Here is a 24,555-nt window from a genome sequence, read left to right on the forward strand (position 1 = left end):
GTGGGCCGGGCCCCTGCCTCTGCCTGGGAGAGGCAGATAATTACAGTGCAGCGCGTTTGTTCACAGCGAGACCCAATTAGGTGTAGGGAGGGCCGCCTTCTTGCAGGAAGTGACTCGTAAGCTGAGTATTAAAGACGCCTGCACACGACAGGGCGAAGGAAGCAGGTCCAGCTGCCTTGGCTCTCACGGGAGCATCAGGCTCGGTGACCTGAGTGGTGGGAGGTGAGGCTCATCAGGGATCAGACTTCTTTTTTCCCCACTCATTTTATTTTATTTTTTTCATCACTTTTTATCCCCCATAGACCCTCTTCACTCATACGTAGAATCTAATGGACAAACAGAACTAACAAGCAAAATAGAGTCAGACTCATAGATAAGAGGCCTGGAAGACAGCTCCGGTCGGGAGTGGGTGTTGGGGAGGTGGGGGATTGAACGAAAAAGAAAACAAAAAAAAAGAACGAACTCACGGACACGGACAAAAGGGGTCCGATCTGAAAGGGCCCTGCCGTGCTGCTAGCAGAAGTCTGGATGCCGTAAACTGTAAAAGGGGAGTGTGGTGACCGGCGGGCTTCTGAGAATGAACGAACTTGGCAGAGTTGAAACTTAGAAAATCAACTTGCTGCCCACCTCAGAGGGTCAGTCAGACATGGAAGAAACGAGACTAGTTTTATATTGACTTCGCTGTGTTCATTCAGGTGAGAACTTATGAAACCTGCTGTAAAAATGGAACAGTAATAGCGCTAACATTTAGTGAGCGCTTACTACATGCCAGATCCCAAGGTCTTTGTAGGTCTTCTCATTCAGTTCTCTCAGCAATCCCATAAAATAAGTTCTTAGTGTTCCCGTTTTACAGATGTGGAAACTGAGGCACAGGCTGAACAACTTGTCCAAAGCCACACAGTTGTAGGTGGCAGAACCGACATTTGAACCTGGCAATGATGACCCCAGACATGAGGCATTTGGGAATGTAGGGGAGAGGGCAAATGTGAGAGATATTTAATTGACGAGAACCCAGTAACTGTTTAAGTAGGCGTTTGCCTGCACCTTAATTCCAATTATAGGTGAAATGGAAATGTGTTTATTCTTTGGCTTTTTTAAAAACTTACCTTAAAAGTACAGTGACGAATGTTTCTTGTGTATTTATGCGAAGCCCCTTATTACCTTGTATTTATTATTTAACTTCAACAGCCCGACCAAGCGGGTGCTGACACCTCCGTTTCACAGAGGAGTAACGGAGGCAGAGCGCATCCTGTGTCAGACACGTAGGGAGGCCTGAATTTCTTTCTCTTCACATTTTAATTTTCATAAATTTTTATTTTAGTTTTTAAAGTTAAATGTACTGGGGTGACTGGTTAGTCAGGTTGATAGGTTTGAGGTGTACGATTCTAGATACATTGCCTGCGGGTTGCACCGGGTGTTCGCCGCCCAGGTCCCATCTCTGTGAGACGTGAATTTAAGCTCTCCGACTCCAGGCCTGTCGGCGCTTACCCGCCTCGCGAGCCTGCTTTCCTCGGAGTGCTTGACGGAATAAGAGCGTCTTTTATTGGTGATCTTCTGACGTTTTTCTCTTTTCCCAGTAACCTCGCTCAGAACTCAAATTTAGTGCGACTTAACCTTTCTGGGTGTTCCGGCTTCTCCGAATCCGCCCTGAAGACTTTGCTGAGTAGCTGTTCCAGGTAGGCGAGACCTGGGACCTGATTACAGAGCTGTGGTTTCACACCGAAATGGAATTGGGAAATCCTTTGAGCGATTGCCAACTCCGGGCTCTTGATGGAATGAGGCCATCACCTTTGCCCGCTAAACTCAGGAGCCAGATGCAATGAGTTTGCAGAGCATGCTTGTGAAATAATCCCTCTTGTTGTTGTTATTTGCAAAAGGGAAACGTTGATCACAGTGCGATGGAAAGAAAGCCGTTTGCACCTGACTATAGTTAGGTTCTTTCCCCTTTCCTGTCTGTAGACCTAACTGAACCGCTCCTGGTCTTGTACACTGTGTTAGTCAGTATATGAATACAGGCTACAGAGATACAGGTATCACTGAGAGGACACGGTTCACTGAGTACACAGCACACACCAGGTGTGCTGTGTGTGTCATTTCTGCAATCCCTTGGTCTCCGCACGTATCTCATTGCGTTGTGCCAGTGTTTCCGTAATGACCTGTTGAAAGTAGGTTGCCTTTGGATCAGAATGGTATCCGTGAGATGAAATGTAAGCCCCCCATTTTCTCAGGAATGAGGGGTGTGCTGTAATGGTTGGACCTTTCCTCTGAATGCCTCATTTGCTCAGAGGCCACGTGAGATGAAGCAGTTTTTTGCAGCATCAGTGTCTCTTTATCAGGAAGCAGTTGTTTAAACATCGCAGGTGATTGTTCAAGTCTGTGTGGCTATTTGCTAATAATCGGGGTGGTTGAGAAAGAAACAGGCTGGAATTTCTACTCCCCGTTCTGGAATGAGATTTGAGCCCTCAGGAAGGGAGGAGGGTGCTCCCCTTTGTTGCCACAAGGGGGCAGCATTCACTCAGGCCTTGGCTCAGATTCCCTGGCGACTTTCTGGGGCCACCTGGAGCGGGGGAGTGTTGGGGATGGGCCGGGACAGGTTCGGGTGGACTGAGGCAGCTGCTTAGAGAGGCCGAGGCCTGGGCATGGCCTGGTGAGGAATCGGGGGGCTCCATGAGCTCGCAGCCAGAGGCAGTGCTGCCTGGAGCACTCGCTCCTGGCTGGTGGACTCACGCCGTCCCCCTTGCCCCCGGTGTGCAGGCTGGATGAGCTGAACCTCTCCTGGTGCTTTGACTTCACTGAGAAGCACGTGCAGGTGGCGGTGGCGCACGTGTCCGAGACGGTCACGCAGCTGAACCTGAGCGGCTACCGCAAGAACCTCCAGCGGTCAGGTGAGAGCCGCGGCGCTGGGCCGGACGCGGCGGGCGAACCTCCCGAGTGCTGTCCTGCCCGGCTTGCCCCGTTGCACCCAGTGCCTGTATTGTTTCCACCTTTCGCAGATGAGGGAGCCGCTGATCAGAAGGGTCAGGTACAGGCAAACAGCTAGCCAGCATCAAGGTGTGAATTCAGAGCCTAGAAGTAGAAACCTTTATACTCTCAAACCTACTGTTGTACTGCATGTGGAGAGCGGCTACAGTGTTTGGACAGGGTCACGCCTCGGACTGATGAGAGGGCACAGTCCTCCCATGGCCACGTGCAAGTCCCAGCACAATGATAGCCAACAGCTATCGGTGTAAGCTTGAACCTATGGTCCGAACATGCGGCCCCACGTGCCTGAGTGATGTGGGCTTGACAGAGTTCAGGTGCATGTAGTTGAGTAGAGAATGCTGTAAACATCTTGACCACGGCCTTACTTTGCCTTGTGGAATCTGCTATAAAATAAAGACACGGCTTGTAGTCCGTGGCGCTCTCTGTCCGGGAGCAGCGTCCCAACCAGACCCAGCTCATTCTCTTGTCTGCCTTTTCTCCATCCTTCACCGCCCCCTCTCAGGGTCACTGAACCTGGCTGAGCTGGCGTGGCACGTAAGGCGCCCAATGTGGGGCTGAGTATGCCATGGCCGTGCCGGCTCACCACAACTGCAAACTTTTTATAGTAGAAACAGGGGTGGGGAACCTTTTCTCTGCCAAGGGCCAGTTGGATATTTATAACATCATTCGTGGGTCATACAAAATTATCAGCTTAAAAATTAGCCTGCTGCATTTGGTCAAACATTTAATTAACTCACCTCTAAGGCCTTGGCAGGGCCAGACCAGACCAAATGATTTCAGCCCACGGGTCGGACATTCCCTACCCCTGCTCTAAAATAACACAAAGTATAGTCATTTATTATCATTATCAAGTATCGTGTACTGTACGTAACTGCAGGTGCTTTACTTTCATGCGCAGGAGGTTTGTAGACACAGCAGCACCACTAACTCATGAGCAGTGCGTTCTTATTCAGCGTTTACGAGGGCTGGGTCGCCAAGTAATGGGATTTTCAGCTCCGTTTTAACCTATGGGCCCTTCTGTGTACAGAGGTGCGTCTTTGAAACGTGGCGCATGCCTGTACAGAGTGGTGTTTGGTTTGCCTTTTGCTGTGTGAGGGGCATTTTTTCCCCCCGTTTCTGCTGATACATCGGCTATGGCAGCGATTCTCAACCTGTGGGTTGCGACCCCTTTGGGGGTCGAACGACCCTTTCACAGGGGTCGCCTAAGACCATCGGAAAACACATGTATAATTACATATTGTTTTTGTGATTAATCACGATGCTTTAATTATGTTCAATTTGTCACAATGAAATTGGGGGTCACCACAACATGAGGAACTGTATTAAAGGGTCGCGGCATTAGGGAGGTTGAGAAGCACTGGGCTATGGGTTGTTGCTAACCATTCGTTTTGCACAGTTCTCTTACTATTTCCAGTAGTTTTCAGGTGGTTCGTTTGAAGCTTCGGGGTAGAAAACTCTTCTATACCAAGGCGACACTCATGTCTTTCTCACAGTTCGCACTCTGGTCCCACTGATCTGAACATGCAGCGCAGCGGCAGTGACAGGATCAGGAACAGACGCCCTTGTCTCGCTCCTTAATAGTGACCGTCATTTTTCTTCTTCTAGATTTCTCCACCTTAATTGGAAGATGCCCCAATCTTGTCCACCTAGACTTAAGGTATTTCTTCAAGTATTTATTTTAGAAAAAATAAGTGAAAAATCATGACTCCTCATGGAGTGAGGAAAGGATCTTACTGTGTTGAGGGAGCTCAGCGTGGACGGTCTGTCCTCCCCCCGGCACGGCGGGGTGGCTGTGAGTCTCTCCTCTCCGTTTCAGTGACAGCGTCATGCTGAACCACGAGTGCTTCCCCGAGTTCTACCAGCTCAACTACCTCCAACACCTGTCGCTCAGTCGGTGCTACGATATAATACCTGAGACTTTACTGTGAGTATGTGGGTGTTTCAAAGCCAGTGGAAGGCAGGGACCAGAACAGATGTCGCTGGCTGTTAAATCCGTTGTATGAGTAGCAGATGTTGAAAACGTAAACATCGACATTAGTGTACTGCAAGCTGGTTAGGGAAGGCCCGCAAAACCGAAAAACCAGGGCAGAATTGTTTTGCTCAACATACCGGGTAACGGTGGGTTGACTGAGGCCTAGCTGGTTTGGCTCAGTGGATAGAGCGTCAACCTGTGGACTGAAGGGTCCCGGGTTCGATTCCAGTCAAGGGCATGTACCTCGGTTGCGGGCTAGATCCCCAGTCCTGGTCCGGGTGCATGTGGGAGGCAACCACTTGATGTGTCTCTTTCACGTTGATGCTTCTCTCTCCCTGTCTCGCCCCCTCCCTTTCGCTCTCTCTAAAAAATCAATGGAAAAATATCCTCGGGCAAGGATTAACACCCCCAAAAATAAGATCCCTTATGAACACCACGCATGTTTATTTGGGTAGTACTTTTACTTTTTAAATCGCCCTTCACGTTGAGTTTAGCTAATATATATTAAATATCGTTGTTTACGATGCTTTGTTGAGTGTAGAATAAATACCCTTAGAGGGAAGACTGGGTGAGCGGTCGACATGGGCGGTCTGAAGGGGAGCTGAACGGTTTGGGTTTCATGAACACCAGGGAAGCACCGAAGGCCTTGGCACGGGGCAGTGACATAATCAGAGCAAGGCTTTCGGAAGTTGCCTTGGACGCTGGTAGGAGACTAGGCTGGAAGGAAGGAAAACCAGAGGCAAGGTAAGGTGGTCGTTACTATAAGGAAAGTTTGTCTTAAGTAACTGCTGGTAATATGAGTGTAAAAGATGCTTCTCACACCAGGTCACTGATGTGCTCATTGATTTGCAGTGGGATTTTGATGGAATTCCAAATCAAACATTCCCTCTGAGACTTTGTACTGTGTCCCAATCCGGAGCAAATACAGATCAGAGATGGATTTCTCAGCACATAGGCCTGGGTTAAAGAGAAAGAATCATTACCAAAAAGTATCGACTTTGGCCCTAGCAGGTTTGGTTCAGTGGATAGAACATAGGCCCATGGACTGAAGGGTCCCGGGTTCGATTCCTGTTCAGGGCAGGTACCTCAGTTGCAGGTTCCCGGGCCCTGATCGGGGTACTAACAGGAGGCAACCAATCGATGTGTCTCTCTCACATTGATGTTTCTCTCTGTCTCCCCCTCTCCTTTCCACTCTCTCTAAAATCAGTGGAAAAATATCCTCGGGGGATGGTTAAAAAAAACACAAAGTATTGACTTTGGGTAAACGAGCTCCCTTTTTTTCTGAGCCAGAATGTCACTGTTGACAGTTATATTTCACCTGGGAAACACCAAAGAGGATTAGCTGATGTGACGTGTGATATGCAGAGGGAAGATGGCCGTTGCCCCCTCTAAGGGCATGATTCCCCTTCTCCACCGTACCCGACTACCTACCCGTCTGAAGTATCTGGGTGCAGGCACTTAGGTTCCATCACACATAATGGGCTTGTGGACTGTTAACCAGTACAGTGGGGCCTTGACTTACGAGTTCAATTCGTTCCGTGACGGAGCTCGTAACTCAGATTACTCGTATGTCAAATCAAAAGTGAACGAGTGAGACACGTGGTGCTGGACTGATGTTGTGTTCACTGTGACGTTCGCTGCGCCAACTAGTGGTGGGGTATCTGAAGTTGGCTCGTAACCCGAATTTTAGCTCACAATTCAAAGCAAAAATCAGCCGAGAGACGGCTCGTACCTCGAAAAACTCGTTAGTCGGGACACTCGTAAGTCAAGGCCCCACTGTATTGAGAAGTTGTTGAACCAGCTGACATCTTTTGAGATGGGGAACCTGAGGCCAAGTCCATGTCCTTCAGGTGCGTGTAACCTTCCGGTGACTTCCATCCAGCTGGTGCCACAACAAACATGTACTCTTACCATCACCAGCTTGCTGGCTTGTCCTCACCACACAGCAGCACCTTCCAGGATAAATCAAGAATGGAGACAGGAAGCAAATAACGGCTGGATTTTAAATAAACCGATGTGGAGTGTTTTGCTGGTTGGAAATTTAGCACAGCGCACTGGCCTGTTCCCCAAGCGGTGGCCTGTGCTTTGCCGTTGGGTTCATCTTTGCTATTTTCTTAAATTGTGGGCTGCAGAGTACGTTTTCAGTTTGCATTTTATAGGGTCTGATCCGAGTTGTTGAAAGTGGGTCATGTCACTCTAGTGGGACAGTTTCCATAGATACTGAAAGTCTCTCTCTCTCTTCCTTTCCAGTGAACTTGGAGAAATTCCCACACTGAAAACACTACAGGTTTTTGGAATCGTGCCAGACGGGACCCTTCAGCTGTTAAGGGAAGCCCTGCCTCACCTCCAGATTAACGGTTCCCACTTCACCACCATCGCCCGGCCGACCGTGGGCCTCAAACTCCACCCGGAGATCTGGGGCATCCGCTGCCGACTGACACTGCAAAAGCCCAGCTGTCTGTGAAGTGTGCTTTGCAAGGTGCTGTCTCCTTTTTCCTTTGGGTCAGGGAAACGGGCAGGGAGCCCGACCGCTAGAGTGCTCGGCTGTGTGAATTCTCGGTTTTCCCTTTGCCTTCGTCCTGCGAGTATATTAGAGAAGCATTTGAGAGAAAAGTAGGAAGTGTTGCTCTTTTAAAATGACAGGAAGAGCTGTCACTGCTCTGCTCCTAGGAGCCTAGTCGTGGGCCTTCTGCAGTCCAGGAGCACGAGCCTGTGATTTCAAGATCCACTGAGAGCAAAATTTGAGCCGCCTCTCCCAAGTGCCCTTCTTATTAAATCTATTTAGAGACAAGCTTAAGAATCACCAGCAAGCAAATCCTTTTCTTGATCTATATGCTAACTTAACTTTCTTCTATTTAAATATTCAGTATTGCTTTGTTAGACATAGTTGGGAAAAATGATAAGCTATTCCTATTGTAGGATGGTCGGTTTGAGGCAGTCATTCTGGGGATAGAAAAAGGAAAATGCCCATTCCAACTCTGCCTTTGCACTGGCAGTTAGGTTCATGGAAACAAGTAGTCCTGGGCCATTCACCTTACAATCTACACTTAAAAGAAGAGCCACGCGGATACAGAACGTGGAGGCTCTGGAGGCGGTTTCTGTGACAGGTCCACCTGAAGTACGCGCTGCTGCGCGTTGAGGAGGCACCCTTTGCGCACTGTACTCCCAGAACAGTGAGGTAGCTGAGGAGATGTGATTGTGGTCTTCTAACTTTATTAACTTTATGAGCAAATGATGTTAAGTGGGTTCTTTAGCTTTGAAAATGCCTCGCCTTGTTTTCGGAAGGTGCTAGTAAACGTCTCTCTTCTTGAAATGTGGGATGGGGTGCTGAACTGAAGTTGCCTGCGCTTGCCTGTATTGCTGAGGTTCTTGAAGTTATTTTTATAGTACTCTAGAATCACGTGTTTTAAATTGCTTTTTTTTTTGTCTTCCACAATCCCTGTTTTTACCTACCCACCCATTTTATAAGGTTACTGGACCTAACGTTCCCTAAGAACTCCCTGTTCCTCTCAATCAGAAATACCAGAAGCAGGTGTACGTGCCATGGTTTCAGAGCAGTACGCACAGCTCGCACCTGCAGAAAAGCTCACTCAGGTGTTTAGCCTTTGACAGCGTCAGTGATATTTTTCAATGGCACACAGAAGCAAATGGACTCAATACTTTAGAAAACACACTAATTTCTTATTTAAATTGATGGCCTCCCCGTATGTTCAAAATGGAACAGAAAAGCCAAAACCCGTCATTTCTAATAATGTTGGTTTTTAAATCACATTTTTCAAATATTAGAAACAATGGTATGAAGTGCCCTTACCTGTCTAGACCTAAGGAAGAACATTTTAAAGTATTATACCAGAAATGATTATGTTTCAATCTTGTAGTAGCTCAAAAGTGCTAAATACTACTTGAGATTATTGTTTACAGATTAGTGACAAGGGCTGGGGACAGGATCCTGTTGGATTCTGACTTCCGGGTGCCTTCAAACACGTAGTACTTCCAAACTCAAGTCCAGTCAAAAGCTATTTTCCTAACACGTCAGAGTAATCTGTATTTTTTTATGTGATTTCTACTTTTATAAACTTGTTTTAAATAAAACACATTTTTATAAAAACAAGTACTTCTGCTAAGTTGTGGTCCTTTTTTTTCCTCCTTTAAGCACTGTAGCTAAAATTGTTTAAAGTACTTTAAAAAGAAATAGCACTTACAAACTTTTAAAATGTAGGTGATTGATGGGATAGTGCAGTACTATCCAGAAAAGTCAGCTACTAGCATTTTCATGTTCACATCTGCTTCTGGCCTGGATTCCTCTTCTATCCCCTAGCCACAGTGGCAGAGATATGAGGGACACTCTGGCTAAGTGTAAAATTCTTATTTCTGGATAAAGTGACAGCACTGTGTCTCTTCTATCTGGTGCACTCAGTTGCAATCCAACATTTACTGCAGATCTACAGTGAGGAGGATGTTGTGTTTGAACAGCAGCATGGGGAGGGTACTGACCATATAAGGAAAGGTACCAGTTTTGGGGGCTGGGGAAACGAACCCCTTTCCACTGGATACCTAACCCTGAATAAGCAAAAAAGCAACCTCCTCTTCTCTTACCACTGCTCTCCCATGACTTGCTTTACTGGGGCCAGAAATATCAGTGTATATGGGGCATCAAAAAATACTAAGTCAGCATTATCTGAAGAGTCTCTACACCAGCGGTTCTCAACCTGGGGGTCGAACGGCCCTTTCACAGGGGTGGCCTAAGACCATTGGAAAACACATATATAATTACATATTGTTTTTGTGATTAATCACTATGCTTTATGTTCAATTTGTCACAATGGAATTGGGGGTCACCACAACATGAGGAACTGTATTAAAGGGTCGCGGCGTTAGGAAGGCTGAGAACCACTGTTCTATACTAAGGGTAAGCACTTCATCCTCGATTACATAACCAATCATGGTTCTGTGCAGAGATTAGCAGTGAAGGAAGTCAACAAGGCCAAGAGTAATGCCCACCGGTGGGGGGAAGACTTCTGAAACATAACATTTGGGAAAGCCAGGTTTTCAAATAATGACCCCAAGAGAATTAAGGATATAAATGAAATAAAAAGGAAGAGATAGCAATAGTTTAATTTTATTCACATCTTGTTGCCATTAAAGGTTAATTCAAAAAACATTTTTGCTATTCTAACATCCTTTGCCTCTCATCATCTCTTACAAATAAATCCCCACCACAGAGCAGAAATATTAGGAGTTATATTGCAAATGGAGCACATTAAGCAATTTTTAAACCTTTGAAATATGGCTTACGAACAATTTTACACAGCAATTTACCTATTAATATGTTACATATTAACAGATCTATGGTACCACATGGACAGATTTCCTTGATATTAAAGATGGAGTTGGCATTTTTGTCAAGAAGGCATTTTAAACTTACTAAGGGAGTTTCTATACTGTGGAATTTCACTTTATAAAGTAGATTTTAATATATCACTTGTAAATCAAACCAGAAACTAGACCAGTTCTGGGAAAACACTAATATTTACTGAATGCATCATGTTAACTGTTTGCTAGTGAGTATACAGATACTCTTAATTAGGAAAAGAAAAACATTCTGTTCTGGATATACATCAAAGCCTAGATTACTTTTGTGTAGTAACATTTATATTAAAAGTTTGACAAGAACATGTTAAATGTTGGCAAAACCAAGAGTACTCAATTTGATTGTGCATCCTCACTTTTACAGAATTTACTTCTGAGCTCACTGGACTCACATTCTATCAGGATAGTCCATTCCAGTCATCAATGAATACCCAGCAATTGAACCAGTACATGGGACAGAATGGGTATTCAATAAATATTTCAATGATTGAATAAATGGCATGAGACTACCAAAGATTTCAAGATGCACCAATAGGTGCTTTTTGTGAAAAGTCTAGGGTTACATATAAGTAGGTCAAGAATTAGAAAAAAATAAATTCTCATGGGGGGACAAAAGGCCATAACATTTTATCCTCCAAGCTAATGTGAAAACTTGGAATATGAGCTAGGTGAAAACTACCATGGTATTAAAAGTAGATAAAAATAGTTTTGAGAGGTTTGACCAAACTCCTAGCACAATATGGCTAATCAGTTCATCCTTTTGTCTTTGAATCCATGTTAAGAGATTTTTAAATATGGAAGAAATCTATTATACTCAAGTCATTTTTTAAAAAATTGCCTATCACCTAAAATAGCTATGGGATAATAATTTGTAACAGCATCGTGATTCTATCCAGTTATATGTACTTCACCCTGCATTGTCAAAATTAACCTGAAAGTCAAATGAAAACTATAAATAATTTTAAAAATGATTGTTTGAACTTCTTAAATCAATAGTCATAATAATAGTGTTCTGAAATTAGAAAATTCTTAGCACATAGAAAAACACATTTACCTACTTCAATTAGGTCAATGTCAGGATTTATCAAAATTCTCCATCAAAAATTTCTTTAAATCTTGATTTTTAGGTGCTATAAAAAATATATACTTTGAAGGTGATATACTAATGATAGGTGTTGTTCTGACCAATTCCACAAAGTTAGGAGGAAAGGGAAGGAAACATTTAATCCTTTATTTTGAACCCACCTCTAAATTTAAAAGATACCAAGTACTCTTGAATACCACTCATAAGTAATATAGAAATTTCACTGGTATCAGTTCTAAAGTTTAGTCCATCCACTTTCTTACAGAGTGAACATCTTTTCCCTCAGAACCCAACAGAAAAATAATACAAATCTCACTTTCTTAGTCACCTTTGAGCCCAGGGCCAACCAGTCTCAACAGTAACCCAAAGATGTAGCTTCTGACCGGTAGTCTGTTTTCAGCAGTGCAAGTATTTTTCTGGTAATCAAAGTCTCGTCTGAGGAAATCCTTCACTGTTCTAGAAGCACAGTTCGAAGCTCATCTTCTTTATTGATCATCATTGAAGCAATTGCTCCATCATTAAACTCAAAAGAAGTGCCTCCATCCACAACCATACAGGCATCCCAACAACGAGAACGGACACAAACCCTAAGCAGAAAGCAACATCTCATTAAATAATAAGTTTTCTTAACTCTAAATAAGGTTTCTTTAAAACCCATAATTTTATCTAAAGTGGCAGGTGTGGGAGGGAAAAGACATGACTCCTACTCTAAAGGTTTACTGCTACACAGGTAGGTTTTAGTGTTTGTTCTGCTTTTATTCCACAGCACAGGAAAAAAGTTGCTTTCCAGTCAGTTTCTTTTAAAATGATAATATAATCTTGTTGTAGTCTAAATACTTTAGAAAAAAAAATCTGCATCGCCCAAGTACCTAACTATGCCCCTTCCATTCATTTACATTTCAGTGGTGCTAAAACGGCACATTCAGTTAGAAAGAGAATGTCATTTTAGCCAGGTCAGCAGTCCCCCCACCAGACTTAGTTTGAGATAACTTTTAACATAAGGGTAACTACAAGGGGAGAAAGCCTCACACTCAGACTTTGGCAGCTTGCTTACTTGGAGGTGAAACAACGCTGACGACTGCTTGAGAAAACTCTGTTTGCTATTGGTTCTCGAATACTGAAAAGTATTTTTGGTTCTTCCGGACTATAGAGCAGCGATTCGTTATATTCGTTTGTTACTATGGAGAAAGAAGAAACAAGTATTAGCACATTCAATAACAGATGGTCACTTGAGAAGTGCAAAATGAAAAATGGATGCTATCTCCAAATCAGAGGCAGTTCTGTTCCACAGCTGTTTAGTATCAAGTACCTTGGAACTCACTACATGTTCCATTAAAAAACAACATCAAACCTCAGAGGGAAGGTAGGGGAGGGTGGGAGTAAGGGGAGACATCAACCAAAGGACTAGTATGCATGCCTATAAGCATAACCAATGGACACAGACACCAGGGAGGTGAGGGCATGAAAGGGAGTGGGGTGGGGGGGCAATGGGGGGATAAGGACACATATGTAATACCTTAATCAATAAAGGAAAAAAAAATAATAAGAGTGCATTAGATCTCCAGAACATTAAAAAAACAACTCATAAATGAGGATTAGGCTCCAAGATTAGTCCACAGAACCGTACATCACTCACAGTAAAGGAAATAGTTACATTTTGGGGGGGGGGGGGGGAATTCAAAGCTAGTAATTAAACAAAAATAGAGGAACTAGTTGATGGCACTCAGAAATGGAACTTGAGTTGCCATATTTCCCCTGCCAAGTTCTTTTCCAAAAGATCATGTCAAAGAGTTCATAAGTATAAGTTAATAGTCTTGATATAAAATGCAATCTCAAAAATGATAGGCAATATGCTTTCACTTCTGAAAATGCCATTATTCAAGACAGTTTTAGAGATTGCTGGGACCTGCGATCTCTCTAACAAGAGGCGCATCAGAGTTGGCAGGCAATGCACAAACTGGTTCAAGACAACTGTACGACGAAATCAGGCATGACAGAATGATCAGTTTAGTAGCATATTAAAGACCATCAGATAATCTGTATTTTCCAAAATTTCATCTGAATTTTTGGGTTCTTTTAAAAAAACCTAATTCATGTTTTTAAAAAGAATTTGCAAAGTACGTGCTGGCTCTGAAGAAAGTGGGTCCAGAGTGTCGAGTGACCGCGGCCCTGGCACTCACTATTGCTTCTGAAGACAGTCAGATCCTCAAAGGAATAATGGTCATTCACAAAGCAGTTTGTTTAACTAACTTAAAGACAAATCATCTGCCCAATGAAGGAATTCTTGTGTAGAAATCCAGACATACAAATATATGAACTGACACTTTATCATGTATTGCTAAATCATTTTAAAGGCAACCAACAAGAATGAAGTTACTCTAATAACTCTCAATTCAAGTGTGTGTTTATGGATGGATGACAGTTTTAATCTCATATGCGTTGATATCCACTTTGTGTAAGTATTTTACTTGGGGTTTATATGTTAAAAAAAAGAAGGTAGTTGTAACTATAAATATGTTTGGGCTTTTCGTTGTTTTTTAAAGGAATTTACACCTTCATATCAAAGGATCCTCTTCAATTAAACACACAGTAAGAAAAGCTTTAGTTTGATGTCTACAACATTGATCCTGATAAATGAGTGGACTTTAGTGTGTTAAAATTTCATATGTAAATCAAACGAATGTTATTTTTCAGAATTTAAATATTTTTTAAATAAAATTTAAAGAACAAAGCTGAAGAGTCCCCAAGCACCAGTGATCTGCCTGCCCTCCTCCTACAGCAGAGGGAGTGGAGGAGTGAGAATCACAGTCCCGCCCATCGTTTCAGTCAGGCACTGGTTGGTCTGGGATTGGAACCCAGATCTTTAAATTCCCTGGTCAGTATCCTTTCTTTCAACAGGACTAGTTCTCTTAAAGGAACCCTGAGGTAACTGGGCAGGAGCAGGCAGGAGAGGGTCAAGCAGAACATGTTAGTGAATGTGAAGATAAGCATTCACAGCTCAGTGAATTCCCCTCATTCAGAGGATATGAACGGCACACTGAGTTTAGGTGTGCATTTCCTATTTGCCACATGTGTATTTTTCTGTATTTTCCTGTTCCCCAAGGCTTATTTGCAGTTATGCTGTTTCTGACATAGACAAAATATTGTAATATAAAAGTTATATATTATGATTTTTGTCGTTTTAAATTTTTATTGTTTAAATATATTTACTAGTAAAGGGATATTAAACATGTTTGAGACAAAAAAGTGTTGTGCTTTGCTAAATAGACAAGTACACATCACAATAACATCCTAAAATCAATACAGAACTTAAATGAAACTTAGTAATTAAGATCATTTGTCACTGACCTTTTTCTACCAGTTCTCTGTTCAATGGAATACTTAAACTTCCTTGTCGTTTTGCTATTGAAAAAGGAAAGAGGGAATATATATTGATTAAATAAAATACTTTGTATCATGTAATAGCTAATACAGCATAAAACATATGCATTCTATAGTATAATTACAATGTATAATAGCTATTTTTGTACTCACCAATATTTAAAACATCTTCCACAGCCTGAGTTGCAACCCTGTTAATATTGAATGACCTAGAAACAAACACCACATAAATTCTTTGTTTTAATTCTAAAACCATACTAAAAGTGAGAAAGGAATAATCTACTTAATACACAAAGAACTTTTAGAAATTATCAGAAAAACACAACCAAAGACAACAGCCACTTCACCCAGTTTTAAAAAGTGGGCCAAGTACATGGACAGTTCATAGACCTGTATGAAAAAAATGCTCATTCTTATTCATATTTAAGGGAATACAAATTAAAACATACAATTAAAACAAGGTTTTTCTCAGATGTGCAAAAATTAAAAACTGATCATGTATTGGCATGGATATGGGAAAAGAAGTATAGGAGTTGCCATCAAAGAGCAATTCTGCACTGTTTAAATTTAAATAGAATATATTCTTTGATCTAGTAATTTATTGTAAGATATACTTGCATATATAATACACAAGGACACACAAGAATTTTACTGAGACATTGTTTATAATAGCAAACCAACTATATGTAGTAAAACTCAAATATATGTAGCAACAGGAAGCTGGTTAAATAAATTATAGCTATTCAGCAGAGTACTATGTAGATATTAAAGAATTAAATAGAACTAAATGTGTTGATATGTAGAGATAACCAATATATTAAGTTAAAAAACTGAAAGCATTATATAGTATATATGTTACTTTCCTGTTTTATTTATATTAAAAACACACACACAATTATACATATATTTGGTGATTATGCCTGGAGATTAGTACTAGAAATTTGAAATTAAAGAGAGACTAGCTTTTCATTATATACTTTTTTGTACTATTTAACATATTTTTAACATGTAAGTATTTAAGTCATAAAATAGTTTCCTGAAAGGTGAGAAATCCTTTGCTAGTATGATACCTAACTTAACCACTTACAAACAGATGTTAACACAAGAATAACTTTTAAAAGTAGCTCTGTCCTGGGGTCTATATAAAGCAAGTTTAAAAAAAAGTTCTTCTAGAAACTTAGAATTATTCATACTCTTCTCACAGACAATCCTAAGGAAAAGGAATAACATAAGGAGCCATACAACTCTAACCCAACTCAGTGACTCTGAACTTTTTTGAGGGGGGGATAATAAATACATATCCCATTCTAACCCTATCTTCTATACATTCTGAAAAATGTGAAAAGTTTCTGAACAATCTTTTACGAAAAATGCATATACACAAATTTTTAAATTAAAAATTTGGGGTCATTCACAAACCAAATCCCTCTGCTATAAAAATCTAAAATCTGGCCCTTGCCTCTTCTTCACTATTACCTGCCCAATTTCACATTCTGACACACCAAGCTCATTCTCACCTGTGTGCCTTTGCTCATACCTGCTATCTATATCAGTGGTCGCCAACCGGTGGTCCGGGAGGTCCAAAGGTTGGCGACCACAGATCTATATATATAAAAGGCTAAGCGACCGTCTAACCGTCCAGTAGGTATAACGCACACTGACCACCAAGGGAAAGGAGCTCAACACAGGAGCTGTGGAGCTGCAGTGACTTGGCAGCGGTGGTTCTCAGGTGATGCACCCTGGAATCAGTGGAGGGAGCCCGATTCCGGGGTGCATCACCTGAGAACCGCCCTCTTGCAATCTGGGACCCCTCAGGGGATGTCGGAGAGCTGGTTTCGGCCCGATCCCCACAGGCCAGGCTGAGGGACCCCGCCTGCCAGAGGGATCCCGCTCACTCTGCAGATGCCCTTCGAGCTGCAGCGCTGCCCCAGGTGCGGCCGGTGGGGGAGGGACCACAGGAGGTTGGCTCCAGGGCGTGTCTGGCCCATCTCGCCCAGTCCTGCCCCACTGGCCACCTTCTAATTACTTTCTTTTCAATGTGCAAAAATTCGTGCACTGGGGCAGTAGTTTGGTAATAAAGCAAAATAGTTGAAGTGTCCTGACTGTCTTATTGTTTAGTGTAAGTTCCCAATACCTACCTCACATCACACGTACGAGACATAAACACCTAGGGCACTACCTGCCTATGGCAAGAACTCGGCACTCAATGGCAATGCCAAATGCTAGGGACATGTATGTTACATTCTCATTCCTGTGAATATCACAGTTTTCGAAGATACTGTTTTAGAATTCTATTTTAAATCTAAAAGTCACATAAAAATGACCTATGTTTAGTAGGGTTCCATTGAATTAAATATATATAACGGACAAAATATTTTAGTAAGTAACATCTCCTTATCATAGTTAAGATTTACCTTAGAAGAACAAAGGGCTAAGAAGACTTGCTATAATATTCCTAGATTTCTATTATTAGGAATACCACTTTCCTATTAAAACCAACCCAAACTAAGTCCTCTGAATTAGGATTAAATTAAGACTAATGTCCTGTGGCTAGGACCTGAATCTCAGCCAGTTCATCCTACCTTTAGAAGTGGTTTATATTCTACGAAGACACACTATATGACTACGCAAGTGTTAGCTAGCACATGATCACTTTTTTTTTCTATATCCTTTACCATACTAAGTTCCCATTTGAAATCAGACATACCTTGTACTAAAGACAACCAAACTGAAAGACAAATTGGGTCTCATATCTTCATTGGCTAGCAAAACTTTCTTCACTTAAGAGCACTCCTCACCCTTCCATCTGCGAGGACAGAATGTATGGAGGACTGGAGACAGTCTTAAGAACTAACAGAAAGGTATGATCCCACTCTGCAGTACATCTCCCAGTGTATGTAGCAAATCATGTCCCCCAGTGGGAAGGTAGCCAAGATAATAATGCAACGATTCAGACACACCTGCATACCCCTACTGGGGACCAAGTCTACAATCCAGGTATGTGCCCTGACCAGGAACTGAACTGGCAACCTTTTGGTGCACGAGACGACACCCAATCAACTGAGCCACACTGGCCAAGGCAACCAATTTTTTAAAATGATACTTTTCATTTTTTCCCCAAAGGTTCATTTATTTGACTAAGACTGGGATTTTTTAAAATATGTTAAGTTACTGACTACTTATGAAGCAAGTGATATGATGTCTGAAAATTTACTTCCAAATAGGTCTTTAAAGCCCTAGCTGGTGTGGCTCAGTGGATAAAGCATTGGCCCACGTACTGAGGGTTCTGGGTTCGATTCCAGTGAAGGACACATGCCTCAGTTGCAGGCTCAATCCTCACCCCAGTCAGGCATGTGCAGGAGGCAACCAGTTGAGATGTGTCTCTCTCACATTGATGTTTCTCTCTCTCTGCCTCTCCCCTTCCCTTCCACACTCTCTAAAAAAAACCAATGGAAAAATATCCTTGGGTGAGGATTTACAACAACAACAAATAGATCTTTATAAGATGAAAGGATATATAGGGGAACAGAGAAAACACAAGATTGGATATGGGGATTCATTATACTATTTTCCTATTCTTGTATATATTTAAATTTTTTCACAATAAAAGGTTTTAAAAAGTAACGTTGGCCCTAACCGGTTTGGCTCAGTGGATAGAGCGTTGGCCTGCGGACTCAAGGGTCCCAGGTTCGATTCCGGTCAAGGGCATGTACCTTGGCTGTGGGCACATTCCCAGTAAGGAGCATGCAGGAGGCCGTTGATCGATGTTTCTCACTCATCGATGTTTCTAACTATCCCTCTCCCTTCCTCTCTGTAAAAAATCAATAAAATATACTTTAAAAAAAGTAATGCTGAAAAATAGGAACTAAAACTCCATTTTAAATGACCCAAACTTCAGACCATAGTTTCATAAGCACTATTTGTGAGCATGTAATCTTTATTCAAAAAATATCTGCATGAATATGTGCTAGAGACTATGATGTGCACACAAAAAATTAAACAAGGGAAAAAAGCAACACTAGGCACCATCCTAAATGCCTCAAGTTGTTCAAACTAGCTGGGTATGAGCTTACTAGACCAGTGGTTGCCAACCTTTAGGACCTCACAGACCACCAGTTGGCGACCACTGTACTAGATAACTAATAATGTGGTAAGTGCTATGAGAAAAAGTGCTAGAGAGGACAAAAAAAGGGGTTAATTGTGCTCATGAAAAAAAATCTAGGTCCTAGTAGTTTTCCTACAGAGAGAATGACATTTGAAGACTGGATTTTTCAGCCAGTGGATGGAAAATGGAGAGCGTTCAAGTACTCAATGCAGAAAGAAGTTGCATTGAGTTAAAACAAAAGCCCAGAGAGAACCTGGCTTGTGCTGAGAATTCCAAGTAGCCTGCAGTGTCCCCTGTGCTGAGGATTAGGGCAGAGCAGTGGCAGGCTGGTAAGGAACTTCAGGTCATAAAGGCCCTTGTACGACAGACTGAGTAATCTGAACATAGTCAGGAGTTGATGAAAGTTTTAAAGCACAGACGTGGTACAGTCATATTTTATCTGCATTTTAGAAATGACATTCTATTGGTAGGATGAATGACAGCCTGAATAATAAAGGGCCAGGTACAAAGACTACTCACTAAAAAGTGGGGCCCAGGCTAAAGAAATGGCAGTAGAAATTGAAAGGGGGCAGGGGGTAAGGATTTCAGAAGTGCCACTGACTGGATTTAGAGACTGGTTTGTGGGAGACTCAAAGGTGCACTCAAGGTTTGGAGGAACAATGTTTTTTCTCTAGAGCATTAACTCAGGGTAAACAGTGATACTATTAAGCAATGCAAGGACACAGGTAGAAAAACCAAAGACAGTAAGTCCAGTTTTAAACGCACTGAATTTGAAAAGCTACTACCACTCTACCCACAAGGTAATTTTAGAACAGGAGTCTGTCCTCAGGAGGGGAGGCTGCTGCAGGGAGAAGTCTGGGAGCATCGCGTGTGTGCGACGTAGGAAGCAGAAGAGACTTCCCAGAAAGAGGTTCCAGGCTAAACAAGACCCTGGAGCCCAGGTTAGCTCTGATCAGACCTTCAATGCACAAACCTCCAGCACCTGGTTTTTGTAACGGACTTTGTTTTCATTTCTTTGCTATTATTTAAAATATTCTTCATTTTTAAGAAATATGTAGTACCTAGAAACACTGCTCATCTTCTTTTTCCTCTTTACAAATCTAGTGAGGTGGGCCAAATAATGCCCAGAGCTAGGCTGCACTGCGGTCTAAGAAGTCAAGGCAAGACTTCCAGACCCAACCCATGAGTGAAGCAGAAACCGAGCCGCCCACACAGCCCCACTAGGCTGCCTGCTGTGTATCCGAGGCCTCAGATATGCCGACAAGAGAGAACGAATATATCACGTTACTTAAAATATTTCACAAAAGTCGATAAACAGCATCCCAAGTGACTCACCAGGCCTTTGATCCCGTTCCAGTGCACAAATTGAGCCCTGAACTCTTCTGTTTTTCCCAGGGACCATCATCAATTGAAATTTCATAGTAGGAAGCCCTATGAATTAAGAATATAAAACTGGATTTGCTGAACTGGAGGCTCACAGTAAATAAGACATCTTTTTCAGAACTGATGAAATCTATGTAGGCCAGCCTGACTTAGTAGGCACACACATCATGATGCTAATGCTCATATTAAGTGAAAAAGTTAAAAAAAAATCTGCATGTCTACGTCCCTCTCTGATCTATGTGCTCCTTTCTATCAATACTTCACATTCCAAACAGGGCATCTTCTAAGGTTTTTACCTGGCATTGCTGCTGCTGCTGCTGCTTTTACGGAGTCAAAAACAAACAGAACCTCATTTCAGAATTCAAAAAGAAAAACCATTCTCTGCTGAGTGTCTTTCTTGGTGGCTAATCCTTGATATACTTAAGTCTATTTCTAATCCTTCGAGTTACCAGGAGTTTCTGCTACGTTTCTGTGGAGTTACATACTATTGTGCCTTTTGAGTTGATAGTAAGCAAACAAGTTCAAAAGAAAATTCTCAACCAGCACTGAACTACTGGGCAGAACTAGAGATTTGTATTTCTTACAATTATTTCATCAAATGGGTTTTCTGGGTACTAGCAAAAATGATACTATTCTTTAACTGCATGAAAGTACAAGTGATTTGCAACTATTCAAAGAACTTTTGAAACACGTAAAAGTCTATTTTGTAAACAATAACTTAAAATAATGTTGTCACTAATCAACACTGGATTATTTTTCTCTAGCAAATAAAGTTAAAAAAAAAACCCTTAATAAAATATAGCTTTTCAAAATTAATTATTAGACATACTTGCAAACACTAACACTCAAGGGATAATTTAACTCTTGCTCTAACCCTTTTAATCTCTCCGACCAAGCTTTGGATCTGTGAAGGTTTTATATGATACAACTCCTTTTCATTTTTTCTCAGAACTCAGCATTCTTCATAACAGTAAAAGATAGCACACTTAATATTCACATTTAATCTACTTCATTGCTTTATTATATCTTCTTAGAAAATTAGGGATTTTAGTCTCATTAGGAGCTCGTTATGTACAGACAAGCCAGCCAAATCACTGGAATGGTTGCTACTATGCCAGAATCACATGGAAACAAGAGATTAGAGGTGAGTGGGGAGAAAAGTGATAGTCAGGTGAGAGATAATGAGCAAATTTAGTGTCATTCTTTCATACAGGTTTATCAAGATTAGTCAACTCACAGAATTTTTGTTTCAGGGAATTATTTTTTTAAAGCAGCAATAAAACTCACAGTCCCTTTAGAGTGGGTATACTTCTTCTTAAACTGTCCACTGCTACAGCCCAAGAATATGACATTCTAGGTTAGAACAAATAGGAGAAAAGAAAAAAATGGGCTTTTAAAATGTTCTTAAATTTAAGAACATTATAAGTGAGGCAGGAATAATACTGCTGCACTTCATATTTTTCAAGCAAGGCACTTAAGTTCTCAGGGCACAGTGAAGCCTAACACAGGATCTGGAATCCGTTCTGATGCTGACTAGTTATATGACCTCGGACAAGTTCCATGAACTCTCCAAATCTTTATCTCAATTTTTCCCCTGGTAAATACAACTCCCTTTCTCGCAGGGTTGCTATGAGCATTAAATGTGATACAGGCACAAGATGCAAGTGCCTGACACATCGCAGGCATCTAATAAGTGGTCGTCACTTCCTTTCTGCCTGAGGGTCTATATCATAGCATCTTTCCAAGTAACCTCTAATACCATCAACAGGGAAACCTCTTCCAATAGCATCCAAAGACAACCCCTGCTGTCCTTATCTTAGTAAAGACGTAAGGTGAGGCATCAAAGAGCACAAAAAGCAGCAGCGTCAGACATTATTTAGAGATAAACCAACCAAATCACTACCGCCACAGGAAGTACAAGCATTCAACCAAAACCTCCTACTGGGACTTCACTGAATGCCCAAAGTCTATCCATTTATCCCAGTTTCCCTCCTTTCATACGTTATTTGGTTTTTAGTAAGTACAAATTATAAAGCAACGCTAGCAGAAGCTCTCAGAAGTTACAACCTTTAAAATATACAAACATGATAATATAAGCCATTAAATGGCTTCCCTAGAGTAAAAGCATAAACTCACAAACCATTTTTACCTTTGTCATCTATTCATTTTAATAGACTTTCTCCAATCTCATTTAAAGTTGTGGTTCTCTTATGTCTTTAGCAATAATACCAGATTATATCACTAATTAGTTACATTTTCTTCCATCTCCCTCTTACTGCATAAATGTACCCATTATTCATTTCCATATTGCTTCATATTTGATACACAAAAGAAAAAAACTTTACATACAGTATGTCTATGTTAAAATAAATATTTTTACACTTTATTAAGTTTTTTAAAGAATATATCTTTTATTACTTTGAAGAATTTTACTTTTAATAATTTTTTAAGTTATGCATTTTACCACCACCCTCCAAAAAATTAAGATACCATGACCTTTATCTTATTCATCTTTATATTCCTAGTGGGTCTCATAAAACACACAGCAATGCATAATATATTTCTGTTGAATAAATTTAAATTTACATTAATCCAAATAATTACAACTACTCAGGACAACTGTTCAAGTCACTCCTGTTGAATCAGGCTCTGTTCTTGCCAGTACTACCTAAGTGAAATCCCTGGCTAAAGCATAGGCAGCTTTTTGAACTAAGACAAATTTACACATACAAAAAGGAGAATGCATGTTCTAAAGCACTACCAAGAGCTAAGTTAATTTCATATTATAGCAATCATTTCATAACTAGTAACTAATGACATTTTATAACTGATAACGAACACAAAGTTTTGCAAAAAAACTCGACTGACAATTTAAGCGTAAGTTATATTCAACACCCACAAAACAGATTTTATCCATAATAAAACTCTTAATAAAGAACGTTATTAATCTTAATTTTTCCCTAATAATGGTTACAAATCTTAACCTGGCAATATACTTGCCTTATGATGTTGAACTAAGAAGGACGCAGTTATCACTTACGTAGTATTCCTGACAAAAATGTTTAGGCTGAATTTAATCATGCAGAGGAAAAAAAAAAAAATCACACAAATCTAAAATAAGGGCTATTCTGCAAACCAACCGGCTTAGACCATTCAAATATTAATATCATGAATGACAAACAGGAGTGAGGCTAAGGACCTGTTCTTAATTAATTCGAAAGGGCCATGACAGCCACATGCAAGGCGAGATCCTTAATTGGATCCTGGATAAAAACAAGCAAACAAACAAATCAGCTTTAAAGAACATCATTAAGACAAGTAGGTAAGTTTTAATAAAAGTTTTATATCAATTGCCAATGTATGCCTAGTAAGTATATCATTCTCTTAAGCATGCATAGATGATAAATATAAATGCACCTGTATGATGGATGAAAGGTTCTGGGAAATACTGCAGTCAAGAACCTGAAAAACTTTGTTTAGCCTAGGGCAGTGGTCGGCAAACTGCGGCTCGTGAGCCACACGCGGCTCTTTGGCCCCTAGAGTGTGGCCACAAAGTTTCAATCGCACTGTGCGTGCGCGCCCAAACGTGGTATTTTGTGGAAGAGCCACACTCAAGGGGCTGCAGTTTGCTGACCACTGGCCTAGGGTTTCACAAACTTTTTGGGTCATAGAACCTTCTTTCTCTTTAATATGTATTAACATGTATGAAGGTTTCAGAAATATTTCATTAAATAATTCATTTCTGTTACTTAGACAGTATTAATTATTCACAAATCTTAGGTTGTAGAAATTTAATAAATATGTGAAAAATACTAACACGTTCAATTCCAAATTCAAGCTCACAGGTTTAAATGTACCTGGATGACAGGCTCTCCCCAATGAAGACTTCATTTAGTGCTCTCACTGGCAAAAGCTGGGGTCCTGAAGCCTCAGGCCCTGCAGGTAATGAAGAAACAAATCCAAGACAGCTCTTAAATTTTAGCAATGTTATGACATAAGTTTTATAAAATTAAAATATTCATATTTTGTTGTAATAGAATCTATACTTTAACAGTATTAACATATACAGTAACTCAAAGTATCCTATATAATAAAAGGGTAATATGCAAATTGACCCTAACAGCAGAGCAACTGGGAATGACTGGTCACGATGACACACACTGACCACCAGGGGGCAGACGCTCAATGAAGGAGCTGCGCCCTGGTGGTCAGTGCGCTCCCAGAGGGAGAGCTCTGTTCAGCCACAAGCCAGGCTGATGGCTGCCAGTACAGCGGTGG

At 41.3% G+C, this 24,555-nt stretch overlaps 2 protein-coding genes across 5 annotated transcripts in view; one reads left to right on the forward strand and one right to left on the reverse strand.

Annotated features, from left to right (window-relative positions):
* The window catches only part of SKP2 (S-phase kinase associated protein 2), a 52,623-nt gene that overhangs the window by 16,151 nt on the left and 11,917 nt on the right, over positions 1-24,555 (forward strand). For 2 of the 3 annotated variants that reach the window (XM_081089411.1, XM_081089409.1), the window contains exons 6-10: positions 1,578-1,676; positions 2,755-2,885; positions 4,588-4,639; positions 4,799-4,906; positions 7,205-9,057. In XM_081089411.1, the coding sequence (XP_080945537.1) occupies positions 1,578-1,676; positions 2,755-2,885; positions 4,588-4,639; positions 4,799-4,906; positions 7,205-7,418 (604 nt within the window). In that variant the 3' untranslated portion in view covers positions 7,419-9,057. Of the gene's footprint in view, positions 1-1,577; positions 1,677-2,754; positions 2,886-4,587; positions 4,640-4,798; positions 4,907-7,204; positions 9,058-24,555 lie in introns of those variants that run through there. The other variant, XM_081089410.1, reaches the window with a different exon arrangement.
* Positions 10,050-24,555, reverse strand: part of NADK2 (NAD kinase 2, mitochondrial) — a gene marked incomplete at its 5' end in the record, with an annotated part of 34,124 nt that continues 19,618 nt past the window's right edge. The window contains 7 exons of one of the 2 annotated variants that reach the window (XM_081089407.1): positions 10,053-11,995; positions 12,463-12,586; positions 14,757-14,810; positions 14,943-14,998; positions 20,230-20,325; positions 21,565-21,630; positions 24,135-24,213. In XM_081089407.1, coding sequence (XP_080945533.1) covers positions 11,857-11,995; positions 12,463-12,586; positions 14,757-14,810; positions 14,943-14,998; positions 20,230-20,325; positions 21,565-21,630; positions 24,135-24,213 — 614 coding nt within the window. In that variant the 3' untranslated portion in view covers positions 10,053-11,856. Of the gene's footprint in view, positions 11,996-12,462; positions 12,587-14,756; positions 14,811-14,942; positions 14,999-20,229; positions 20,326-21,564; positions 21,631-24,134; positions 24,214-24,555 lie in introns of both variants that reach the window. The other variant, XM_081089408.1, reaches the window with a different exon arrangement.

This window comes from Myotis nattereri (genome assembly GCF_964212035.1).
Source record: "Myotis nattereri genome assembly, chromosome: 4".
NCBI lineage: Eukaryota > Metazoa > Chordata > Mammalia > Chiroptera > Vespertilionidae > Myotis > Myotis nattereri.